The 19,322-nt window shown below is 41.5% G+C and overlaps 1 protein-coding gene across 1 annotated transcript in view; it reads right to left on the bottom strand.

The window, feature by feature from the left end:
* TBC1D19 (TBC1 domain family member 19) overlaps nucleotides 1-11,954 on the bottom strand; it is a 70,407-nt gene extending 58,453 nt beyond the window's left edge. The window contains exons 1-6 of the mRNA XM_083755007.1: nucleotides 11,737-11,954; nucleotides 6,662-6,734; nucleotides 5,382-5,427; nucleotides 3,991-4,066; nucleotides 1,386-1,460; nucleotides 1,153-1,216 (exon numbers count right to left, since the gene is read on the bottom strand). Coding sequence (XP_083611133.1) covers nucleotides 1,153-1,216; nucleotides 1,386-1,460; nucleotides 3,991-4,066; nucleotides 5,382-5,427; nucleotides 6,662-6,734; nucleotides 11,737-11,835 — 433 coding nt within the window. The 5' untranslated portion in view covers nucleotides 11,836-11,954. The remainder of the gene's footprint in view (nucleotides 1-1,152; nucleotides 1,217-1,385; nucleotides 1,461-3,990; nucleotides 4,067-5,381; nucleotides 5,428-6,661; nucleotides 6,735-11,736) is intronic.
* Between the last annotated feature and the right edge of the window lie 7,368 nt (nucleotides 11,955-19,322).

Here is a 19,322-nt window from a genome sequence, read left to right as displayed (position 1 = left end):
CCCGAGTGAATCTCCACCCTCTCTGTCTCTCACTTCCTCATGTGTCATCACTATGGGTGCTGAAAAGTGCCCTCTGCCTTTGAGCTCTTTGCTCTCCTACTTTCAAGGCCTGCCGTGTTCTGGGAAGGCGAGTCTGGAATGCTTTCTAAAGACCCTGAGACTGTCAGCTGTCGCCCCCCTGCTGCTGCTGCTGCTGCTTCTTCCTCCTCCTCCTCCTCTCCCATCATTTTCCAGCTTTTCCCGTCATCTGCCTCTGAGCTGTGACCTCCCTCAAACCCCTGTTGTAATTCTGAACTGTCTTCTTCTTCTCTGGAAGGGTCAGGCTAGAGAGGCAGTCTCCACCATTCCTCCTTTGCCCAGTCCCAGACATTCACTGACAGAAGGCTTTGTGAACTGGTGAAGGCTTCCATGAACAGAAATGGGAAAGGGGGGGGGGGGATTTTCACTCTTTCCCCTTCCCTCTGCACACCATCACCTACAAAGGGTTGAGGAACCTTTGGAACAGGATGGGGAGTGGCTTGAGGGATGCAGGGGGAAAAGGAGGAATTTGTGTTTCCCCTCCCTTTCTATTTATAGAAGCCTCCGTCGTCTCTGGCATTATGGAGCCAGGGCAGGTCCCTGGGTTTCTCAGCGAGCATAATAGCAAGGGCTGATGATAACTAGAATGCAGGCAGTGGAAATCTTACAGTGAATATGACAGAGTGTGGGTGCAAGCACATAATCGTGCCTACCAGATGGCATTGGCTGTGGCAAAGAAAGCTCTTGAGCTGCACTTTCTAGGGGGGTGGTTGGTTCCAACCTTTCTTCTGGGTCACTGGAACCCTAAGGCCAACCACAATAGATTCACAGCAGGTCAATCCAGTTAACCTTTAAACTCTGGCCTTCAAATCTTCCTGAAATCGCTGTTAAACCGGGCACAGGGAACCTTTCTAGGAATGTTTTATCTTGCTGCTGATTTAACATTGCAGTGATTTTTATATCTTAATTTTGTTATGTGATTCTGTATTTTATATTATTATTTGTGAACCACTCTGGCATTTTCTAAATTAAGAGTGTTATGTAAATGGATCAGATAAATAATAAAAAGCCTCTCTATCAGCAGTGGGGCACAACTAAATAATGTCAAATTTGCATAAAGTAGGATTCACATACCTGGCTCATCTGTTCCCATTTCATTCCATTTACTTAGAAGTTCCTTTTGCTCATTGATTGATCTCTGTAAATCATTTAAAAAAAGCCTTTTGCAATAAGCCAACCAAGAACAAAAAGCAAAAGTTTCTGTTAGCATTTAATAACATGGATTAAAAATCCACCTCCACCCCATTAAATTAGGACTAGCTTTGCCTAAGTGCAGCATTCACAGTAAAATAAATTAACAAAGCTACCTTTTGTGCTAATGGAATGCCGAGTTCTGTACACATACTATTGAGGCTCTTCAGAATGCGTTTTTCCCAGTTTCCCTGCAACGGATGACACAAATCAATATAACCTTTCCATCTTTCCATCTATTTTCAATTTTTAATTGGTGTTTTGCTTTTTAGCTTAACTGTTTAATAAATAAAAAAACGACAATAATAATTTCATTTATTTGAGATTTTTTACAAAAAAGCGCACTGACTTGCAGCACCATGAAATATGAAAGTCAGAGACAATTAACACCAAACACCAAGAAAAACTAAATATATGATATGATATATGCCGTACTTCCTCAAACAGGCAATGCACCCACTGAATAGCTGCCACCAAAGTGTCTTGTAGGGGGAACACACAGGCTGACAGCAAGTTGGCCTGGCCTAGTTACTGTTCCCAACTGCCACTGATATGGTTTACCATGCTGTTCACCAAAGCCATTGAGTATGCCCCACGGAGAGCCTCAAGATCCATAAATAGCAACACCCTAGAGGTCCTGGGCCCTAAGGAAGTTAGATTGGCTTCAACCAGAGAGGGCCTTTTTAACACTGGCTCTGGCCTGGTGGAACGCTCTGCCTCATGAGACCAGGGCCCTGCAGGATCTGATTTCTTTCCGCAGAGTTCTTCCTCCTGGCCTTTGGCTTGGAGCCAATTTGATTCCCTCCCCCTCTTTATTTTTTCCTTTTTCCTTTCTCCTCCTGTGATGAGGCTGCATTTTAATATTTTAAAGTTTCAATATTTTAATTGTTGTATTTTAATCTTGTTTTTAAGTTGTATTCATTCAACTTGTTTTTATTATTGCTTGTTAGCCGGCCTGAGCCCGGTCTTGGCTGGGGAGGGCGGGGTATAAATAAAAATAAAAATTATTATTATTATTATTATTATTATTATTATTATTAATTTGTGGAGGAGATTGAAATTTTTCTCTATATAAACAATAAGGTAAAGGTAAAGGTACCCCTGCCCGTACGGGCCAGTCTTGCCAGACTCTGGGGTTGTGCGCCCATCTCACTTAAGAGGCCAGGGGCCAGCGCTGTCCGGAGACACTTCCGGGTCACGTGGCCAGCGTGACATCGCTGCTCTGGCGAGCCAGAGCCGCACACGGAAACGCCGTTTACCTTCCCGCTGGTAAGCGGTCCCTATTTATCTACTTGCACCTGGAGGTGCTTTCGAACTGCTAGGTTGGCAGGCGCTGGGACCGAGCAACGGGAGCGCACCCCGCCGCAGGGATTCGAACCGCCGACCTTTCGATCGGCAAGTCCTAGGTGCTGAGGCTTTAACCCACAGCGCCACCTGCGTCCCCATATAAACAATACCTTTTTTAAAAAAAAGCCATAGCTTAGATCAGGGAGGTTAAGAAGACTGTAGCCTTGATCAGAGCAGGAGAAAGCTGCTCCATCCCTCTGATCAACATTATAGCCTTCTAAAAACTTTTTAAAAAAAAAACAACAGGAGAAGTCACAGAACACATGTATGCAGCTGCATGTTACATATAGTGTCAGCCCTAGAACCATCACTTTAAAATAGAGAGGTGCAATTGTGCTAGCTTGGCAGCACTACTCTGGCGCTTTTTCCTCTAAAAATCCAGAACTGGAGTACTCCATTTTGCAATATATTGCGTATAGGTCCCACTCAGAGGACATTTAGCAGAGGTGGGCAACTGATCACCCTCCAACTTCCATCAGGCCCAGCCAATTTGGCCAATGCTCAGCAGTGATGGAAGCTGCAAACCACAGGTTTCCCACCCCTGACATACAGAGACACTTCCATTAAAAAGGTAAAGGTAAAGGACCCCTGGATTCAGTCAAAGGCAACTATGGGGTTACGGTGCTCATCTCGCTTTCAAGCCAAGGGAGCCGGCATCTTTCCACAGACAGCTTTCCGGAACATGTGGCCAGAATGACTAAACCGCTTCTGGCGCAACGGGACACCATGGCGGAAACCAGAGCACACGGAAATGATGTTGACCTTTCCGTCGCAGTAGTACAGTGGTGCCCCGCAAGACGAACGCCTCGCAAGAAGGAAAACCCGCTAGATGAAAGGGTTTTCCGTTTTGGAGGCGCTTCGCAAAATGAATTTCCCTATGGGCTTGCTTCGCAAGACGAAAATGTCTTGCGAGTTCCTGCGGGGTTTTTTCCCTTTCCCCCCCTTTTCCTAAGCCCTAAGCTGCTTATCAGCTGATCCGCTGATAAGCCGCTTATCAGCTGATCCGCTAAAAGCCGCTAAACCGCTAATAGCGCTAATCCGCTAAGCTGTCAATGGGCTTGCTTCGCAAGATGGAAAAACCGCTATACGAAGAGCCTCACGGAACGGATTAATTTCGTCTTGCGAGGCACCACTGTACCTATTTATCTACTTGCACTGGTGTGCTTTTGAACTGCTAGGTTGGCAGGAGCTGGGACAAAGCAAAGGGAGCTCGCCCCGTCGTGGGGATTCGAAGCGCCAACCTTCTGATCGGCAAACCCAAGAGGCTCAGTGGTTTAGACCACAGCGCCACCCATATCCCTATTAAAAATGTTTACAAATACAGTATGTATGACAATACTTAAATGCAAATAGTAAAATTAAATCAAAGCAAACCTGGGCTTTCCTCATGTAAGCCAAAGATTCTTTGGTGTGTTCAGGAGGGGCTGATGGGTGGCATGGTAAAGGGAACCTTGAGGAGGAAAGCAACAACAGGTTTTGTTTTTACTCCATTTATTACTTTGATTCTCTCTTCAGAGTTAATGATAAAAGATTGAGTGCATCACCACCACAATCATTTTCAGAGACACTAGTGAAATAACAAGCAATCATCCTCAATTCACAGCCACCAGCCTTGTGAAACATTACTACATCCCATTACTTAACTCTGCGTTGAACAAAATATAATAATTTACTGGAAAAACAAACCCACGATGGGCCACTCAGACACAGGCGCAGTCATAATACCAGATAATTTCAGCCTTTTTTGGATTGCATATCCATTAAAAAAAAACTTAAAACAGCAAAACATACTTGAAAGGGGATGCAGGGAGTGAATTTATTTCTTACTTCATCAATAAAAGATTCTCCTGGTACTCTGTCAGAATTATGTTCAAACAAAGCATGTCTAATACCATGGTTCAAGTCAGGCATAGGCAAACTTGGCCCTCCAGATGTTTTGAGACTACAATTCCCATCATCTCTGACCACTGGTCCTGTTAGCTAGGGATGATGGGAGTTGTAGTCCCAAAACATCTGGAGGTCCGAGTTTGCCTATGGCTGGTTCAAGTCCTGACTATTCAGTATATATTTCCCAACACATCAAGCCATAGTACCAGGCCACTAGACATCTGAGATTGCCAGGTTGTTTGACTTGGGAAACATATCCCCACCCCCATAGCTAAGATGTTAGGGTGCAATTGTCCTCTTCTCCCCACAACAACTGTAACATTGCTTACATCAAACTCTCAGCTAACCCCACCCCTCCCTCCAGGCTGAAAAACTCTTCCAGCATTAAGTGAAAGATAACTCCAAAACCTCTGCGGTATCCACTCACTTAATACTGAGAACATTTCAAGCTTCAGAGTGAAGCTTGTGGTGCTATAATTGGTCTACATAAATAAAAGCTATAGAGTGACAAAATAGGAGCCATTTAATAGGGAATAAATTGGCTAAACAAAGTCTGATTGGACACTACTATTACAGCCAGACTTCAACAAAATACACTGAATTAGAGACCAACCTTTCATCCGCCAGCAAAACCATCTCTACTTTTATTAAGATGATTAAAACAAAAAAGCAATATGTCTCTTTTGTGCCATTTCCCTCTTCATTTCTGCGGCATTCTCTACACAAAGCAAAAATTATAGTCCATTGCAGATTGAAAAAGGATCTGGCTGGGCCTTCTCTGATGTACACATTAAGTGATATTACAAATAATGCATGCAGATAGGAAGACAAGAAAGACTATGCCCCATCTCTAAAAATGCAGACAAAAACAAACTCACACACTGAGTTCACTATAAACAGCATTTTGCAGCTTCTTTTCCCATCCTGGTAAAATAAGAGGTTAGAAAATGAAAGTTAGAGGAACTCATATTATAAAAAAAAAATACCATCAAACTTCTATGTGCACTTGGGAGTAAAAACCTTTGAAGTGAATTAAGCATACAGAGGTTCCACTACCAAAAGCACTCTAAAAGCACAAGCCCCCTGCTCATTTATTCCAAAATTGTTTAACAGTACTACCTGATAGTATTTGTTTTATAGACTGCAGACTAAAACCCCAATCCTAAACACATTTGCTCAGTAGATAAGTTCCCTTGCACCCACAGAATTTACCGTATTTTTTGCTCTATAAGACGCACCTTTTCCCCTTCAAAAATTAAGGGGAAATCTGTGTGCATCTTATGGAGCGAATGCAGACTCCTTGGCTTCAGCAATAGCAACGCGAAGCCTCCGAAGCACAGAGGGAGAGCTCCCCCCGCGCTCCGGAGGCTTCGCATTGCTTTTGCTGAAGCTGCCTGAAGCCCCTGGAGCGCAGCGGAAACTCCCGCTGCGCTCCGGGGGCTTCAGGCAGCTATCCGCAAGCCTTTGGAGCACAGAAGGAGTTCCCGCTGTGCTCCAAAGGCTTGCGGATAGCCACCTGAAGCCTGAAGAGCGAGAGGGGTCGGTGCACACCAATCCCTCTTGCTCTCCAGGCTTCGCTTCGCTAGAGGCGCTGCACAGTTTTCCCTCTCTGCGCAGTGCCCCTTCAGCGAAGCAGGAGGAGAAATGGAAGGGGCTCCGTTTCTCCTGCTGCTTTGCTGAAGGGGCGCTGAGCAGAGAGGGGAAGAATTTCCCCCCCCCTGTTCTCCCCCTCCTATGGTCCGTTGCGTCCTATAGAGCGAAAAATACGGTACTTCTAAGTAAATGCATGGGACTCCAACTCAAGGTTGTGGCCCTCACTGCACATGACATCAGTGCATACTGTTAGCATGCAAACCATCTGCCTCAGCACAAGACTACATGGCTAGAAGACTGTACAAGCGAGCTGGCAGGCAGAGGAGCTCCTGAGTCGAATTAAGGGGCGAGTGACTGATTCAGTCACACTGGGCACAGAGCCTCAAGGGCACCACAACTATGAAGTAGACTGGAAGATGAGAGGCTGCCACTAAAATTTGAGATCCCAAGGTCCGCCACTGGTAGCTTGGAAACTGGAAAAGAACTGGCTGTTTGTTTTTCCCTTCAGATGTTTACTCCTGCTTTCCTTAAAAGACTTTAAAAGGTAACAAACTAAAGAACAAACCTGATGTCTTCAGAAATTCCTTAATATCTTCCTTCAAGGATTCTAGCTTAATTTCTGGATTGTGTAGACTGAGCTAACATAAAAGATAAAAAAAAAAGTCAGAAGCGTAAGCATTCTTTAGAAAAATTAAAATTTTTAAATTTTAATAGAAACGCCTATAGATATATTGGGAAACAATACCCTAAATATTCTTAAGGCATAGCAAATGTTGAAACCTTCCAAATGTATTGTGCTGCATCACAAACGACTCCTAGCCTAGGCATGAGGTTTGTAAATGTCTGTGCAGCAGACCTAGGAGCAAGGTAAGAGTGAAGCAGGGACTTCTGAGCATCATGAATATGAACCAGCACACAGCTCATTCACTTTAAATTAGAGTTAAATATCAATTATGGCTTAACATGACATGCTAACACAGCCACTATGAGCAAAGTCAAAGGCATGTTTTGACTTTGATCAAATGGAAGGTGTGAAGGGGAACCGGCAATGAAAAGGCTCCTATGAAATTATGGCCATAATTTTTTCTGTCTGTATTTTTGTGACCATTTGAAGTTAAGTGACCCAATGTCTGAAACAGTTTCCTTTCCAGGACTTTTCCTTCTAATTTTGCAATCCACAATTTTTTACCAAACAAAATTGTTTCTAAGTAGGTAAGCTACTAAAACAACGTGCAGGACAGTAAATGTTGTGAACCATCATATATTAGATATTATAAAGGACTGAATGTCCTGGACATCTGATTTGACTTGTCAATTGAATTATGCATCCTAGCTGTGGAAAGAATGATGTGCCAGAAGGGAGCACTTTTCATGTTTAAGAAAAACATCCAAGCTGATGAAATGGAAAATAGCTTAAAAAACTTTTTTAAAAACTAGCTCTCTCACTCATACATAAATAATTTTGAGTATCAGAAAATTGAAATAACTTCAAAGATTATCTGAAGTGTCTGGAGTCCTTCATGTTGCTAGCTATCAAAAAGGAAACAAATATATAAAGTATTTCACATATACATTACTAATAGCCATCTCTTATACATACTTTTGAAGCACCACAAATTGGTACTCAACTTAGTGTTACTTGTTTTGTGCTGTAAACATATAGCATCTATCAGCTGGCAACTAACTAATAATGACAACAATTTTACTTTATCTCTTAATTGATCAGGTATTATGCTTCAGGGTGTGTTATTTTCTATAAATTTCAACATAAAGGTGTACTGTAAATATTATCATTTTCTACACCACAGATTTCATCTGAGGAAAAGATTATTCTTCTAATAGCAGATGCTTCAGGAGACAAATGAGGGAGAGCAGGGAATGACTGTAAGTAGTTACTGCTGTAGTAATGGAAAGCAATAACAGGTATTTATTGCAACTCATGTAAAAAAATACCCCCTGACTTAAAACTGGTAGCAGGTAGCACTCTAAACTAAAAGAAGGAAGTAGTGAACTATAGAATACAAAATTGCAGGGATATCAGCAAACGGTTTACCCTCTGTAAGTTACAATGTTTATGAAACATTAATAACAAATAAACTAAGAAGAAAAACATTGAAGGAAGAATTGGGTCCAGCTACTATAACTAGACAAATTCTTCAGTAAGAACAGTATCTCCTAATTTTAAGGGAACATTATCACAAATTAATCAATGGCCTTAATTGCAGGAAGAATATATAACATGAAACAGAATATATAACATGTATAAAACAGGTCAGAAAATGCATTGGAGGTACCACTGGCAGATGAAGGCTCATTACTCTGGGATAATCCAGTAATGTCCACCTTCTTGAAAAAAATAAATCTGCTTGTGCAAAGGGACTTACCGTTTCTCGTCTTCCTGCTGCAGTCCCTGTGTACCTCCTGAATCTGCTTGAGGGGCCCCCAACCCTTCCCAACAGATTTTAGGCGTGCACAGGGGACTGCAGGATGGGGGAGAGTCCCATTGCGTGAGTGGGAGCCCACTCAAACTACAGTAGATCCTAACCTTCGTAATTTTATTAGGTTGCTTGGATTCATCAGTGACATTGGTGACAATGTTTCCAAACATATTCTCTCAACTTCAAAAAGTTTACCCCATATTTACATGTCTCAGATTAAAAGAGGAAGAAACCCTATGACTATAAAGCTGAACACAAAGGAAAAGAAAACCTGGTTTTTCTGCTTGAGGCATCCAAGAACAAATACATATCAAGCAAAACTGACTTTTAAGGCTTCTCCAGCCGTATATGTTTACAACAATTTCTTGGACCAAATATATATACTGTATTGGCCCGAATATAAGCCGCACCTTTAAAATTCAAGGGTGGGGGGAGACAATACAGTGATACCTCAGGTTAAGAATTTAATTCATTCCGGAGGTCCGTTCTTAACCTGAAACAGTTCTTAACCTGAAGCACCACTTTAGCTAATGGGGTCTCCTGCTGCCGCTGTGTGATTTCTGTTCTCATCCTGAAGCAAAGTTCTTAACCCGAATAGTTCTTACTATTTCTGGGTTAGCGGAGTCTGTAACCTGAAGCGTATGTAACCTGAAGTGTCTGTAACCCAAGGTACTACTGTACCCAAATATAAGCCACTCCCTTAAAATTCTGCAGGCACTCACACCCGTTCCGTTTTACCGTATCGCTGTTTCAGCAGCAATATTGTAAAAGCCCATTTTTGTAAGGTCGCGAATTTAAGCTGCACTTTAACTTTTCACGGTTGGAATTTGGGGAAAAAGTGAGGCTTATATTATACGGTACTAGGCTGGGAGCCTGAAGCTTTGTGAGCATCTGCTGGCACTGCTTGACGCCCTTTTCCCATGAATGCACTGACATGGCATTGCCGAGTGGTGAGATTATATTTCATTATGTCCTGTATTCCTTAATCCACACATGCATATTAGTTAATTAATTAATATCCCACCCAATATGCTTGGAAATCCTCTAGCCAGGTAGCCTAGAACTGGGGCCTAAAGCCAGCAGGTACAAAATCCATCAATATCACAATAAGCTTACCTAAAAACTTATTTACAATAGGGATAGCAAGCAATATTCTGCAGCTCTGAGTCCAAAGTGCCCAATAGAAAAATCATTATAATTGAAGAACAAACTAGGCATGGTATTGAGCAGTATTCAACTAACTTGTCCTGTCAGTTGAGAAGCAGCAACATGTCATCCAAACCCTCTCAAGCTATTAACACTGGGGTGTCAAGAGTTGTGCTCTTATTGTGAGGATAACATAAGAAGATAGGAATTGGGGATATAAGTTGCAGGAGAATCACTATGACTTACTTCTGCGTAAACATTATCAGGATTAGTATACAGGCAACTCTGAACTTAGGTTCCAAGGATAGTCCATAGAGCCCAAATCGTGTATGGGCAAAAAACAAATTGAGTTCAATGGCGGGTGGGATTGCCAAAGTCCTTTTTCCGTGGATGCCTCCCCCCTCCTTCTTTAAAAAAAAAGAGGCAAGCGTGTAAAGTTGAATGTATGCAAGTTAAGTGTGCTTAATTTGCGAGTTACCTGTATAGTACTGAAAGAAGCTTTGCACATTAAAAGGAATTATTACCATCCTGCACAGCAAAAATAGTTAAGTTTCATATTTTTTCAGCACTAACCAGCTAGATTTTTCTGAAGAACCTACAAACAATAACCCTGTTCACTTCTTTGTTCCCAAAACCTGCTGTTCAGACAAACACTGCTTCTGACAATGGAACATCCATGCTGCTGATGGACCTTCCTCCATGCTTAGGAACATTATATCTCTGCCCTCCAAGTTACAGTATTTAAAGCAAATACCATCATTATATCTTTCCTTGAAACAGAAACGACACCTTTATGTCAAGGGTTTGTTTTTTTTTTAATAGAAAAATGAACTTCGGTTGGGAGGGAAGGGCTGCATAAATTTGAGGGGCCAAAGTGGGATTTTTCAGAATCCTTATCAGCAAAACTAACATTAAATAAAGGATGCCAAAAGGTGATAAAATAAATTTGAGGAGGAGAAATGAATTGCTGTATCCTTGCAAAAAGAAAAAAAAGACATGGTTACTACACAAAAACACAAAACAGAATCTTCTTTTGGCACCATGAGCATGTCAAGGAAGGCTGTTAACAGTTCTGCATAGTAGATGTGGGGGGGGGGGGAGTGGGGGAGAGAGATTTGGCATCAAGTTAGAAAAAAAGGAAAGAGGCAAGACAAAGGAAGGAAGCCAGTATTTCAATAGGAGTAGGAAAATAAGAGTACCCCTAAATGTGATTTTTTTAAAGAAAAAAGCACTGGAGATATCGATATGGTTGCAATAATGGAATACTGAATGGTATAGTTTTTGTAAAATATGCAGGGATTTACTATATGTAAAATGAAATATAAAGAAAAGACCATTACAGATTAAGGATTATGAAACTTTTATTATTTCTCTATGACTGGTGGTATTTTCCCTAAGGTTTATTTTGTCTTTTTTTACTGCGTGTTGAGCAAATAAGATAAAATGAACCATGTAAAATTAACCATATGTAAAGAAGACTGGAAAATGTTTACGGATTATCTGGGTGAAAATTGTGTACACTTAAAAATGCTGGTAGCATTAAGATATATTCAACTGTAAATAAGTTTCGATGTATGTAATAATGGAATGCTGAATGGTATCGTTTTTGTAAAATATGCAGGGATTTATGATATGTAAAATGAACCATGGAAAGAGAAGAATGGAAGTCATTGATATCTCATGGACATAAAAATTAATACTTTAGAGTGTAAAACAGGAAATTCAATAAAAAGTATATAGAAAAAAAGAACAATAATTTCATTTACATAGTGTTGTGCTGGAATGACAGTGGGGTTTCCACCCAATAATTTCATTTAAATACTGTTGTGTTGGAATGACAGTGGGGTTTTTTTCCAAGCTGGCTTTTCTTTCTTATTTTATTTTCTTCTCACTTTTATTTTGTTTAACTGAAATATTTTCAACAGGGAATTGAAATTCTATATATATAAAAAGCTAAAGGGGAGGAAGAGGAGAAGGGCGAGGAAGGGGCAGGGCGTGAGGGGACCGAGGAGGCAGGAAGGATGCTGAGAGAGAAGAAAGGAGGCAGCCAGCTCACCCGGGCCTGTCGCTCCAGCTGGGCGTGGAGTCCGGAGCCCTTCAGCCTCTGCACGATCTGGGCGATGGTCAGCGAGAGGCCGCCGTCCTGGCCGAGCATGGTTCCCCTTCCCGGGAGCCGGGGACGGGGGCTCCGCTCTCCTCGACGCCCCTCCAGCCGCCGCAGGTGGGGTTGGCGCAGCGGGCGGACGGGTTTCAGCGACGCACACGCGCCTCGCCCCGTCTCAAGCCGAGGCGTTGCCGAGCAACGGAGGGGAGCCGGGGGCGCGGGCGGAAAGAGGTTCCGTGGGAAACGCCGCCTCCGGAAAGAAACGTTCCGATGGCGAAAGTCCTCGGAAGCAAAAGTCACTGGCCTTGTGATATGTACAGGCTTACAATTCGAAGCATCCACACACACAAACACCTCCATACATATATATATATATATCCATATATGAACTGTGTTTTGATTTGTAATGATTTGTTGGGTCTCTAGACCGTAATAAAGATTGTTGTTGTTATATATCCATATATCCATATATATATACACACACATATATATCCATATATATACACACATATATATGTTGTTGTTGTTTAGTCGTTTAGTCGTGTCCGACTCTTAGTGACCCCATGGACCAGAGCACACCAGGCACTCCTGTCTTCCACTGCCTCCCGCAGTTTGGTCAGACTCATGTTTGTGGCTTCGAGAACACTGTATGCCCAAAGACAACAGGCATACACATATATATTCATATCTATATATATCCATATATCCATATATATATCTATATATATATCTCCATATATATCCATATATATATATATATATATATATATATATATATATGGAAATAGCATATATATATATATATGCTTTTTCTTTTTTCACGTATTTACTCCGTTCCTCCCTTGTGGATTAACTGCATGAGATTCCCCTCAGTTAAAGTGCACTACATCTCATTGCATTTTTAGGCAGATGCTTGTCAGGCAGGTGCCTTTTAGGATTCTGTTCTAGTTTTTCATATATATATGACCTGTCCTTCTAAAATGTTTTATGGAGAAACAGGGTATGTGTATGCACACACACACAATATTTTTAAAGCTACTATATATTATTTTTAACGCTACTATAGCCAATACTCATTGACATATACTTTCTCCATAGATCATTGGTCTAATACTTTTTTAAAGGCGAGCCTTGCAGTTATCAATTTTTAAAGCTATTATGTGATGTGTGAATAAGCACTTTCTTTTTTATATATCCTACATCTGATGCTAGCATTTTATTGGATGGCCCCAAGTTTTAATATTATGAGAATGGAAAATTAGTCTCTATTCCTTTCTGTTAATTCCCTCCAGTTTATTACTTTATAAGCCTCTATCACACCCTTCTGTTTGTAGCCATATATATATTCTTTTTCTCGCATATTTACTCCATTCCTCCCTTGCAGATTAACTGCATGAGATTTTCCTCAGTTAAAGTGCACTACATCTCATTGCACTTTTAAGCAGGTGGGTGCCTTTTATAACTCTGTTATGCTTTAGTTGAGATTCCTTGCATTGCAAGGGTTTAGACTAGATAACCCTCAGTCTCCCAACTCGACAATTCTATGATTCTACAATTTGATTTTTAGAACTGCATGGCTTTTCACTATCTCATATTTCCTCTTATTGAAGTGACTGATCACAATGAAAGATGGCTGCAGTCTATCTGGAAGAGCACATTATGGCATGTAAGTGATTTATAAATTAAACCATAATAATTGCTGGTCTCCATTTCATCTCAGATCCACCAAAAGCAATAGAATTTAAGCTGCAATACCTGCAACTAAATAGGACTGACTTCTGAGTAGACAGAATTAGGATTGTGCTGTAAATTCATCATGGTTTCCTTCTCCGTTGGTTCTAGTGGGGTTTAGTCAGAAGTAACTTTAGCAGGTTTACAAGCATGAAATCAAGTATAAAATCCATACGTAATTAAAATGCACAATAAACCCAATACTATCAGAACATTAAAAACACCCATACTTAAAATATACAGTAAAACAAGCGCATGAAAAAGCATCACTGTTGTAAGCCAGAAAACAGCTTATCTCCTGAGTTTACGCCAATAAAACTCAGAAACGTGAGGAGTTAGGAGTCCAATGTTGTTTATTGCAAAGCAATAGGTTACAGTTGGATCGTTCCGCAAAACTGCAACCCTGCCCAGTGGTTGAGGCAGTGGTATTTATAAAATTTCAAACAAAGCATTTCAGTTTCCACCAATCATATACATCATTACCTCATTTCATGTTTAATACACAGATGCAATAAGCACTGGCACTTTCTACTGATTAAGTTCTGATTCCCACCATGTTGTGTTACATTGTGTTAGTGTGCATGTTGGGAACCTGTGCTACGTGTAGCCATTTGACCATGTAGCAACTTATGTTCTAGCTTTGAGCTGTATCTTTGGGATTCACGTATTAGCTGTATACTTATATTATATTAATGTATATTAGCTGTAACTTGCAAAATCATCAGTTTCATAAAGTAACAGGCTACCATAACTTCTCTATTAGAAGCACACTCAAGGATTTACAGGGGTACACTATCACATTTATTGTGGCCCTTTGGGCCACTGCCACATCACAACCAAACAGTTTTTAAAAGATAATTAAAACAATTGGGTCAAGATCAGTTATGTCTCCCATCTCTACATTTTGGCAAATAGCAGCTGTAAGGTGGAAAATGGCATGGGATAGGAGGACCTGGTGCTGGGTACTCAATCCTGCTTTCCAGATATAAATTGTCCTCCCCAAAGTTGCTGTTTTTCATTTTAGGGAAAGTGTTCAGTGAAGTGAAGCCCTCACCAGGAAGATACTGGGAAATGATGCCAATATTTATTTATTTACAACAACTTTCTGCTCAAGTGTTATGTATCGGGTTTAACACATTTTATGTTACAAGGCGCGTTCTAACCAATCGTAGAAGCGTTGGTAGTCGAATGTTCTAATGGCAAGTAAGTGCATGCACTTCAACTGTCAACTGTCAATGGTCAGTTCATGCTTGGATTATTATTGTGCTGTCCAGTCAGTTTGGTTCTTGTTTTCCCTTGAGTGAGCTGTTGTCACCGACAAATGTTGAATAAACTTAGTTGAGGAACTTATACAGTGGTTAAGTATTTAATTTGTTCCGGAGGTCCGTTCTTAACCTGAAACTGTTCTTAACCTGAAGCACCACTTTAGCTAATGGGGCCTCCCACTGCTGCTGCGCTGCCATCGTGCGATTTCTGTTCTCATCCTGAAGCAAAGTTCTTAATCCGAGCTACTATTTCTGGGTTAGCGGAGTCTGTAACATGAAGCGTATGTAACCCAAGGTACCACTGTACTGCCTTGGGCTTCTGATTTCCCCCGAATATTTAAAATCAAGTGAGCTGCACCCCACCCCCGCCTGCTTGATTTTGGGTGATTTTTCCTCCTTCTGCAATCCCTTCCATGTAACATCCTGGGAGTTTCCTGGGGTCCCCAAAAACCTCAGAAAGGCTTTTCTGGGGTTATAAGGGGCTACACTGGGGAAGAAGGAACTGTAAAGTAGCTTTGTGCAAGAAGACCTGTTGACACAACATTAGATATTGCTACCTGATCTATTCAGGCACCAGTGCACAGGTGCCTATGAACCCATATCTTACACTTATACAGTGGTACCTTGGTTTATAAACATAATCCATTCCGGAAGTCCATTCTTAAACCGAAACAGTTCTTAAACTGAGGTGCGCTTTCCCTAATGGGGCCTCCCGCCGCCGTTGCCCTTCCACCATTCGGATTCCATTCTTAGACCGAGGTAAAGTTCGCAAACCATGACACTGCTTCAGGTTTTGTGGAGTTTGTAAACCGAATCGTTCATAAACAGGACTGTTCTAAAACTGAGGTACCACTGTAGTCCTATAAAAATTGAATTAGAGGGAATTTTCAATGCTACTCTTGAGGTCTTTACTGGTGACGACTTTAGCAATGACCCATAAAAGCCAATGTGGCCACGGTTTGATTTAGGGAGTTAGCAATAATAACACCATTGTTAGAATATTTATTCACAAAATGACTTTAAATGGAATAAAACTCCGTAGCTTGAACTGTGAGTACAGAACCGGAAAAGAGTACAATTAAAGGTTGCAAGGGCTATTATGTTACTATTGCGGAGACAGAAAGTAGAGTCTATATAGCTACTTAGTACAGTACAGCGGTACCTCGGGTTACATACGCTTCAGGTTACAGACTCCGCTAACCTAGAAATATTACCTCGGGTTAAGAACTTTGCTTCAGTATGAGAACAGAAATCACACGGCGGCGTGGCGGCAGTGGGAGGCCCAATTAGCTAAAGTGGTGCTTCAGGTTAAGAACAGTTTCAGGTTAAGAACGGACCTCCGGAACAAGTACTTAACCCGAGGTACCACTGTACTGGAATACAAGGCGCAGTATTGAAGGCCAACCTTAGCAATGGAGAAATAAAACCAGGAAGTGGAAGAGTTCATATGCAAAACATTAGATTTCAGGTCTCATAGGATTTGCAACCAAGGACCTTTCTTTTGACCTATAGGAACACTCACATGATGAATCGCCTAATTCCAACCAAGTGTGATTTTATTTGGAAGAAATATTGAATTTATTTGGCCCTTTGTCTCCTCCTTGTGTCCTTCAAACTTTCCTTTCTTTTCCTCTTTTCTGTTCTGTTCTGTCTCACTAGTATTAGTAGTTGGTACTTTTGCTTCTTAATGATTTTGCGTTCTTTGTTTCTGTACGGTTATTTTTGTGTGCTGATGCCCTTTTTGTACATACTGTACATGTTATACGAATAAAATAGACTAAAAAAAGGTCTGCAAGCAGACAAGATCCATGAAACAAGAAAGGCAGAGAGATGTGGACTTCCGGAGGCGGCGCGAAACAGCAATGGCGGTCCTCTTCGCGCTGTGAAGAGGGGCTCCGCGAAAAAGGGTCGTCCGCTGCGGCAAAGCGGAGACCCATTAAGAAAAACCGCAGGCAGAGCGAGCCTGCGGCCGTGGGACTCGGCGGGCGCCTGGAGCCCCCCCAGAAGCGGGGAAGGAGCCTCGTAAGAGGCTCCGGAACGTGAAAGGGGGAGCGGCGCTGTGAGTTCATCGCTCTTTTCGTGGAAGCAAAGCCGCGCTGCTGCTGCTGATGAGCGCCGACCTTTCTTCTTGAAATTATCGGAATTGGAGCAACATACCCGTGAGTAAGGGACCTAAATTTTTTAACTTAAATTGAAGGAATTCGGCTGAAAACGGGAGGCGAGTAACAGGAAGTCCGCCTCCCGACTCTGCTAATTAGATCAAAGCAAGGGCTCGGAAACGAGCTGAAGTATATAGAAAGGGATTGTAAAAGTGGAAGAAAGGGTGCATTGAGAGACTCTGCATTTTGAAGATAAAAAGGAAAGAACTGTGTGTTGTATAGACTTTTATTCTTTGGAACTATCCTCCAATTTCTGGGCTAAACGGGGTTGAAAGAGATAACCCCGTCATCGGGCTGCCAGTGCATAGAAAAAGAACTGTCAAACTGCTGTCAAACATTGTTGCAGAGACTGTTGCAGAGACTGAAATTGTTGCATAGACTGAGATACTAACATTAAACATTGTCGCATGGACCTGTATTGATACTTTATGGCTGGATTTTAAGAGATTAGAAGATCTGGAAACCTTCCTTTTGTGTTTGGGAATTACAAAACTCAATATGGGGATTTGAGGAACTTCAATGGTGGAAAATAGTTCCCTTCTCTTTCGAATCTTGGAAATACTCCCCCTATAGGATTGTGGAAATATTGTGGCATGGGAACTGAGCTTTATTGAAACTTTTTGTGGTTCTTTTTGTTTATATTTGGGACTTGTTTTTCCCATGGGACAAAAGACCATTTGACCTTGAACAGAGGCAGGTGTGGAATGAGCGGCACAGGGAGAACAAGAGCAGCTAAAGCCAAAGATAAAGAAAAGGAGAAAAAATCTGGGCAACTTTTGCAAACAACTTTAACTCATCACCGCAGATCATCTGTCCCAACTGTGCTGACAGCACAGGAGGTGGAACTAGTGCAGCCTGCTGCAGAAGATATGGCAACTGGAGGATCTGAAACAGTTTTAAAACAAATCTTGGAACAATTGGCAGTTTTAAATCAAAAAGTGGACAATCAAACATCAAAAATTGACCAAGCTACATCCTCTATTGGCAAATTAACTGAACAGGTTTCGCAGCACACTCAGGCAATTGAGAAATTGCAAGGAGCTACGGCAGAAAACTACAAATTAGCTGTGGAAGCCAACCAAAAAGCAGAACAGGCGAATTTAAAGGTTGATGAAATTAAAGGAGAGGTAAGGCCTCTGAGAAGGCAGGTAGGGGAACAACAAGCCTACCTGGCATTGGTCGAATTGAAAAGTAAAGACAGTAATCTCAGGATAAGGGCTATCCCGGAACTGGAGCAAAATAATTTAGAGGGATTTTTGACACTTTTGTTCTCCAAATTCTGGGGAATTGAGGAAGAAAAGGACTTTAAAATTGTGACAGCCTTTAGACTGGGAAAATCAGTAAAGAAAGATAAGCCCAGAGACTGTTTGGTTGCTCTGAGATCAAGAGAAGAAAGGGATAAGATATTAGGCCTACATTTTAAGAAATCTTTGGAGATAGAAGGCAAAAGGGCCGAAATTTACAGAGATATACCCAAATATCTCTTGGAACTTAGGACTACCTATATAGATTTGACCAAACTGTTGAGACATAACGGAATTCCTTATAGGTGGGAGTTTCCACAAGGACTTTCATTTACTTACAAAGGAAGGAAAATAAAGATTAAATCACCTGAAGACCAGCAGAAGTTCCTACACGACCACGAGGAGGACCTGCAAAAAGGAGCTGCAGCTTCTTGGCCTCCACCACCACCGGGACCATCTCCAAGAGTTATACCACCTGGATCAGGACCAGCATTACCTCCCCCGGGATCGGGCGGAAGCTTAGATACCCCATTGTAGAACCCGTCAATTGATTCAGGATGTCTCTGCAGCTTCTTAGTTGGAACATAAATGGCGGAAATTCCCCGGAAAAAAAGAAGAAAAGTCTTTCACATCTTGAAAAAGGAACAATTGGACGTTATCTGCCTACAGGAAACACATGTGACAAGTCTCCATAGAAAAGTGTTAATCAACAAAAGACTAGGCCAAGAATTTATTTCTTCGGACAAAGTTAAGAAGAGAGGAGTGGTGATTTACGCAAAGGAGAGCCTGTCACCGAAATTTTTATTTAAAGATGAATATGGCCGAATTTTGGCGATTGAAATACAGACACAAGGAGAAAAATTTTTGATATTAGGAATATACGCTCCAAATGAGGGAAAGTCGGAATTCTTCAGGAAGCTGCATGAGACTATGCTGGATTATTTGGACTATAGTAACATCATTATGCTGGGTGATATGAATGGGGTTGTGTCTGTAAATATGGATAAGTCACAAAGTGCCAACATATCGAAAGACGACAGACTACCTAAAACTTTTTTTGAAATGACAGACAATATGGACTTAGTTGACATTTGGAGGGTTAAGAACCCTCTAGGGAAAGAAGGGACTTTCTTTTCTGA

Source organism: Podarcis gaigeae (assembly GCF_964106915.1).
Source record: "Podarcis gaigeae genome assembly, chromosome: 9".
NCBI lineage: Eukaryota > Metazoa > Chordata > Lepidosauria > Squamata > Lacertidae > Podarcis > Podarcis gaigeae.
The sequence above is the reverse complement of the archived record's forward strand: the minus strand, read 5'-3'. Positions and strand labels throughout refer to the sequence as shown.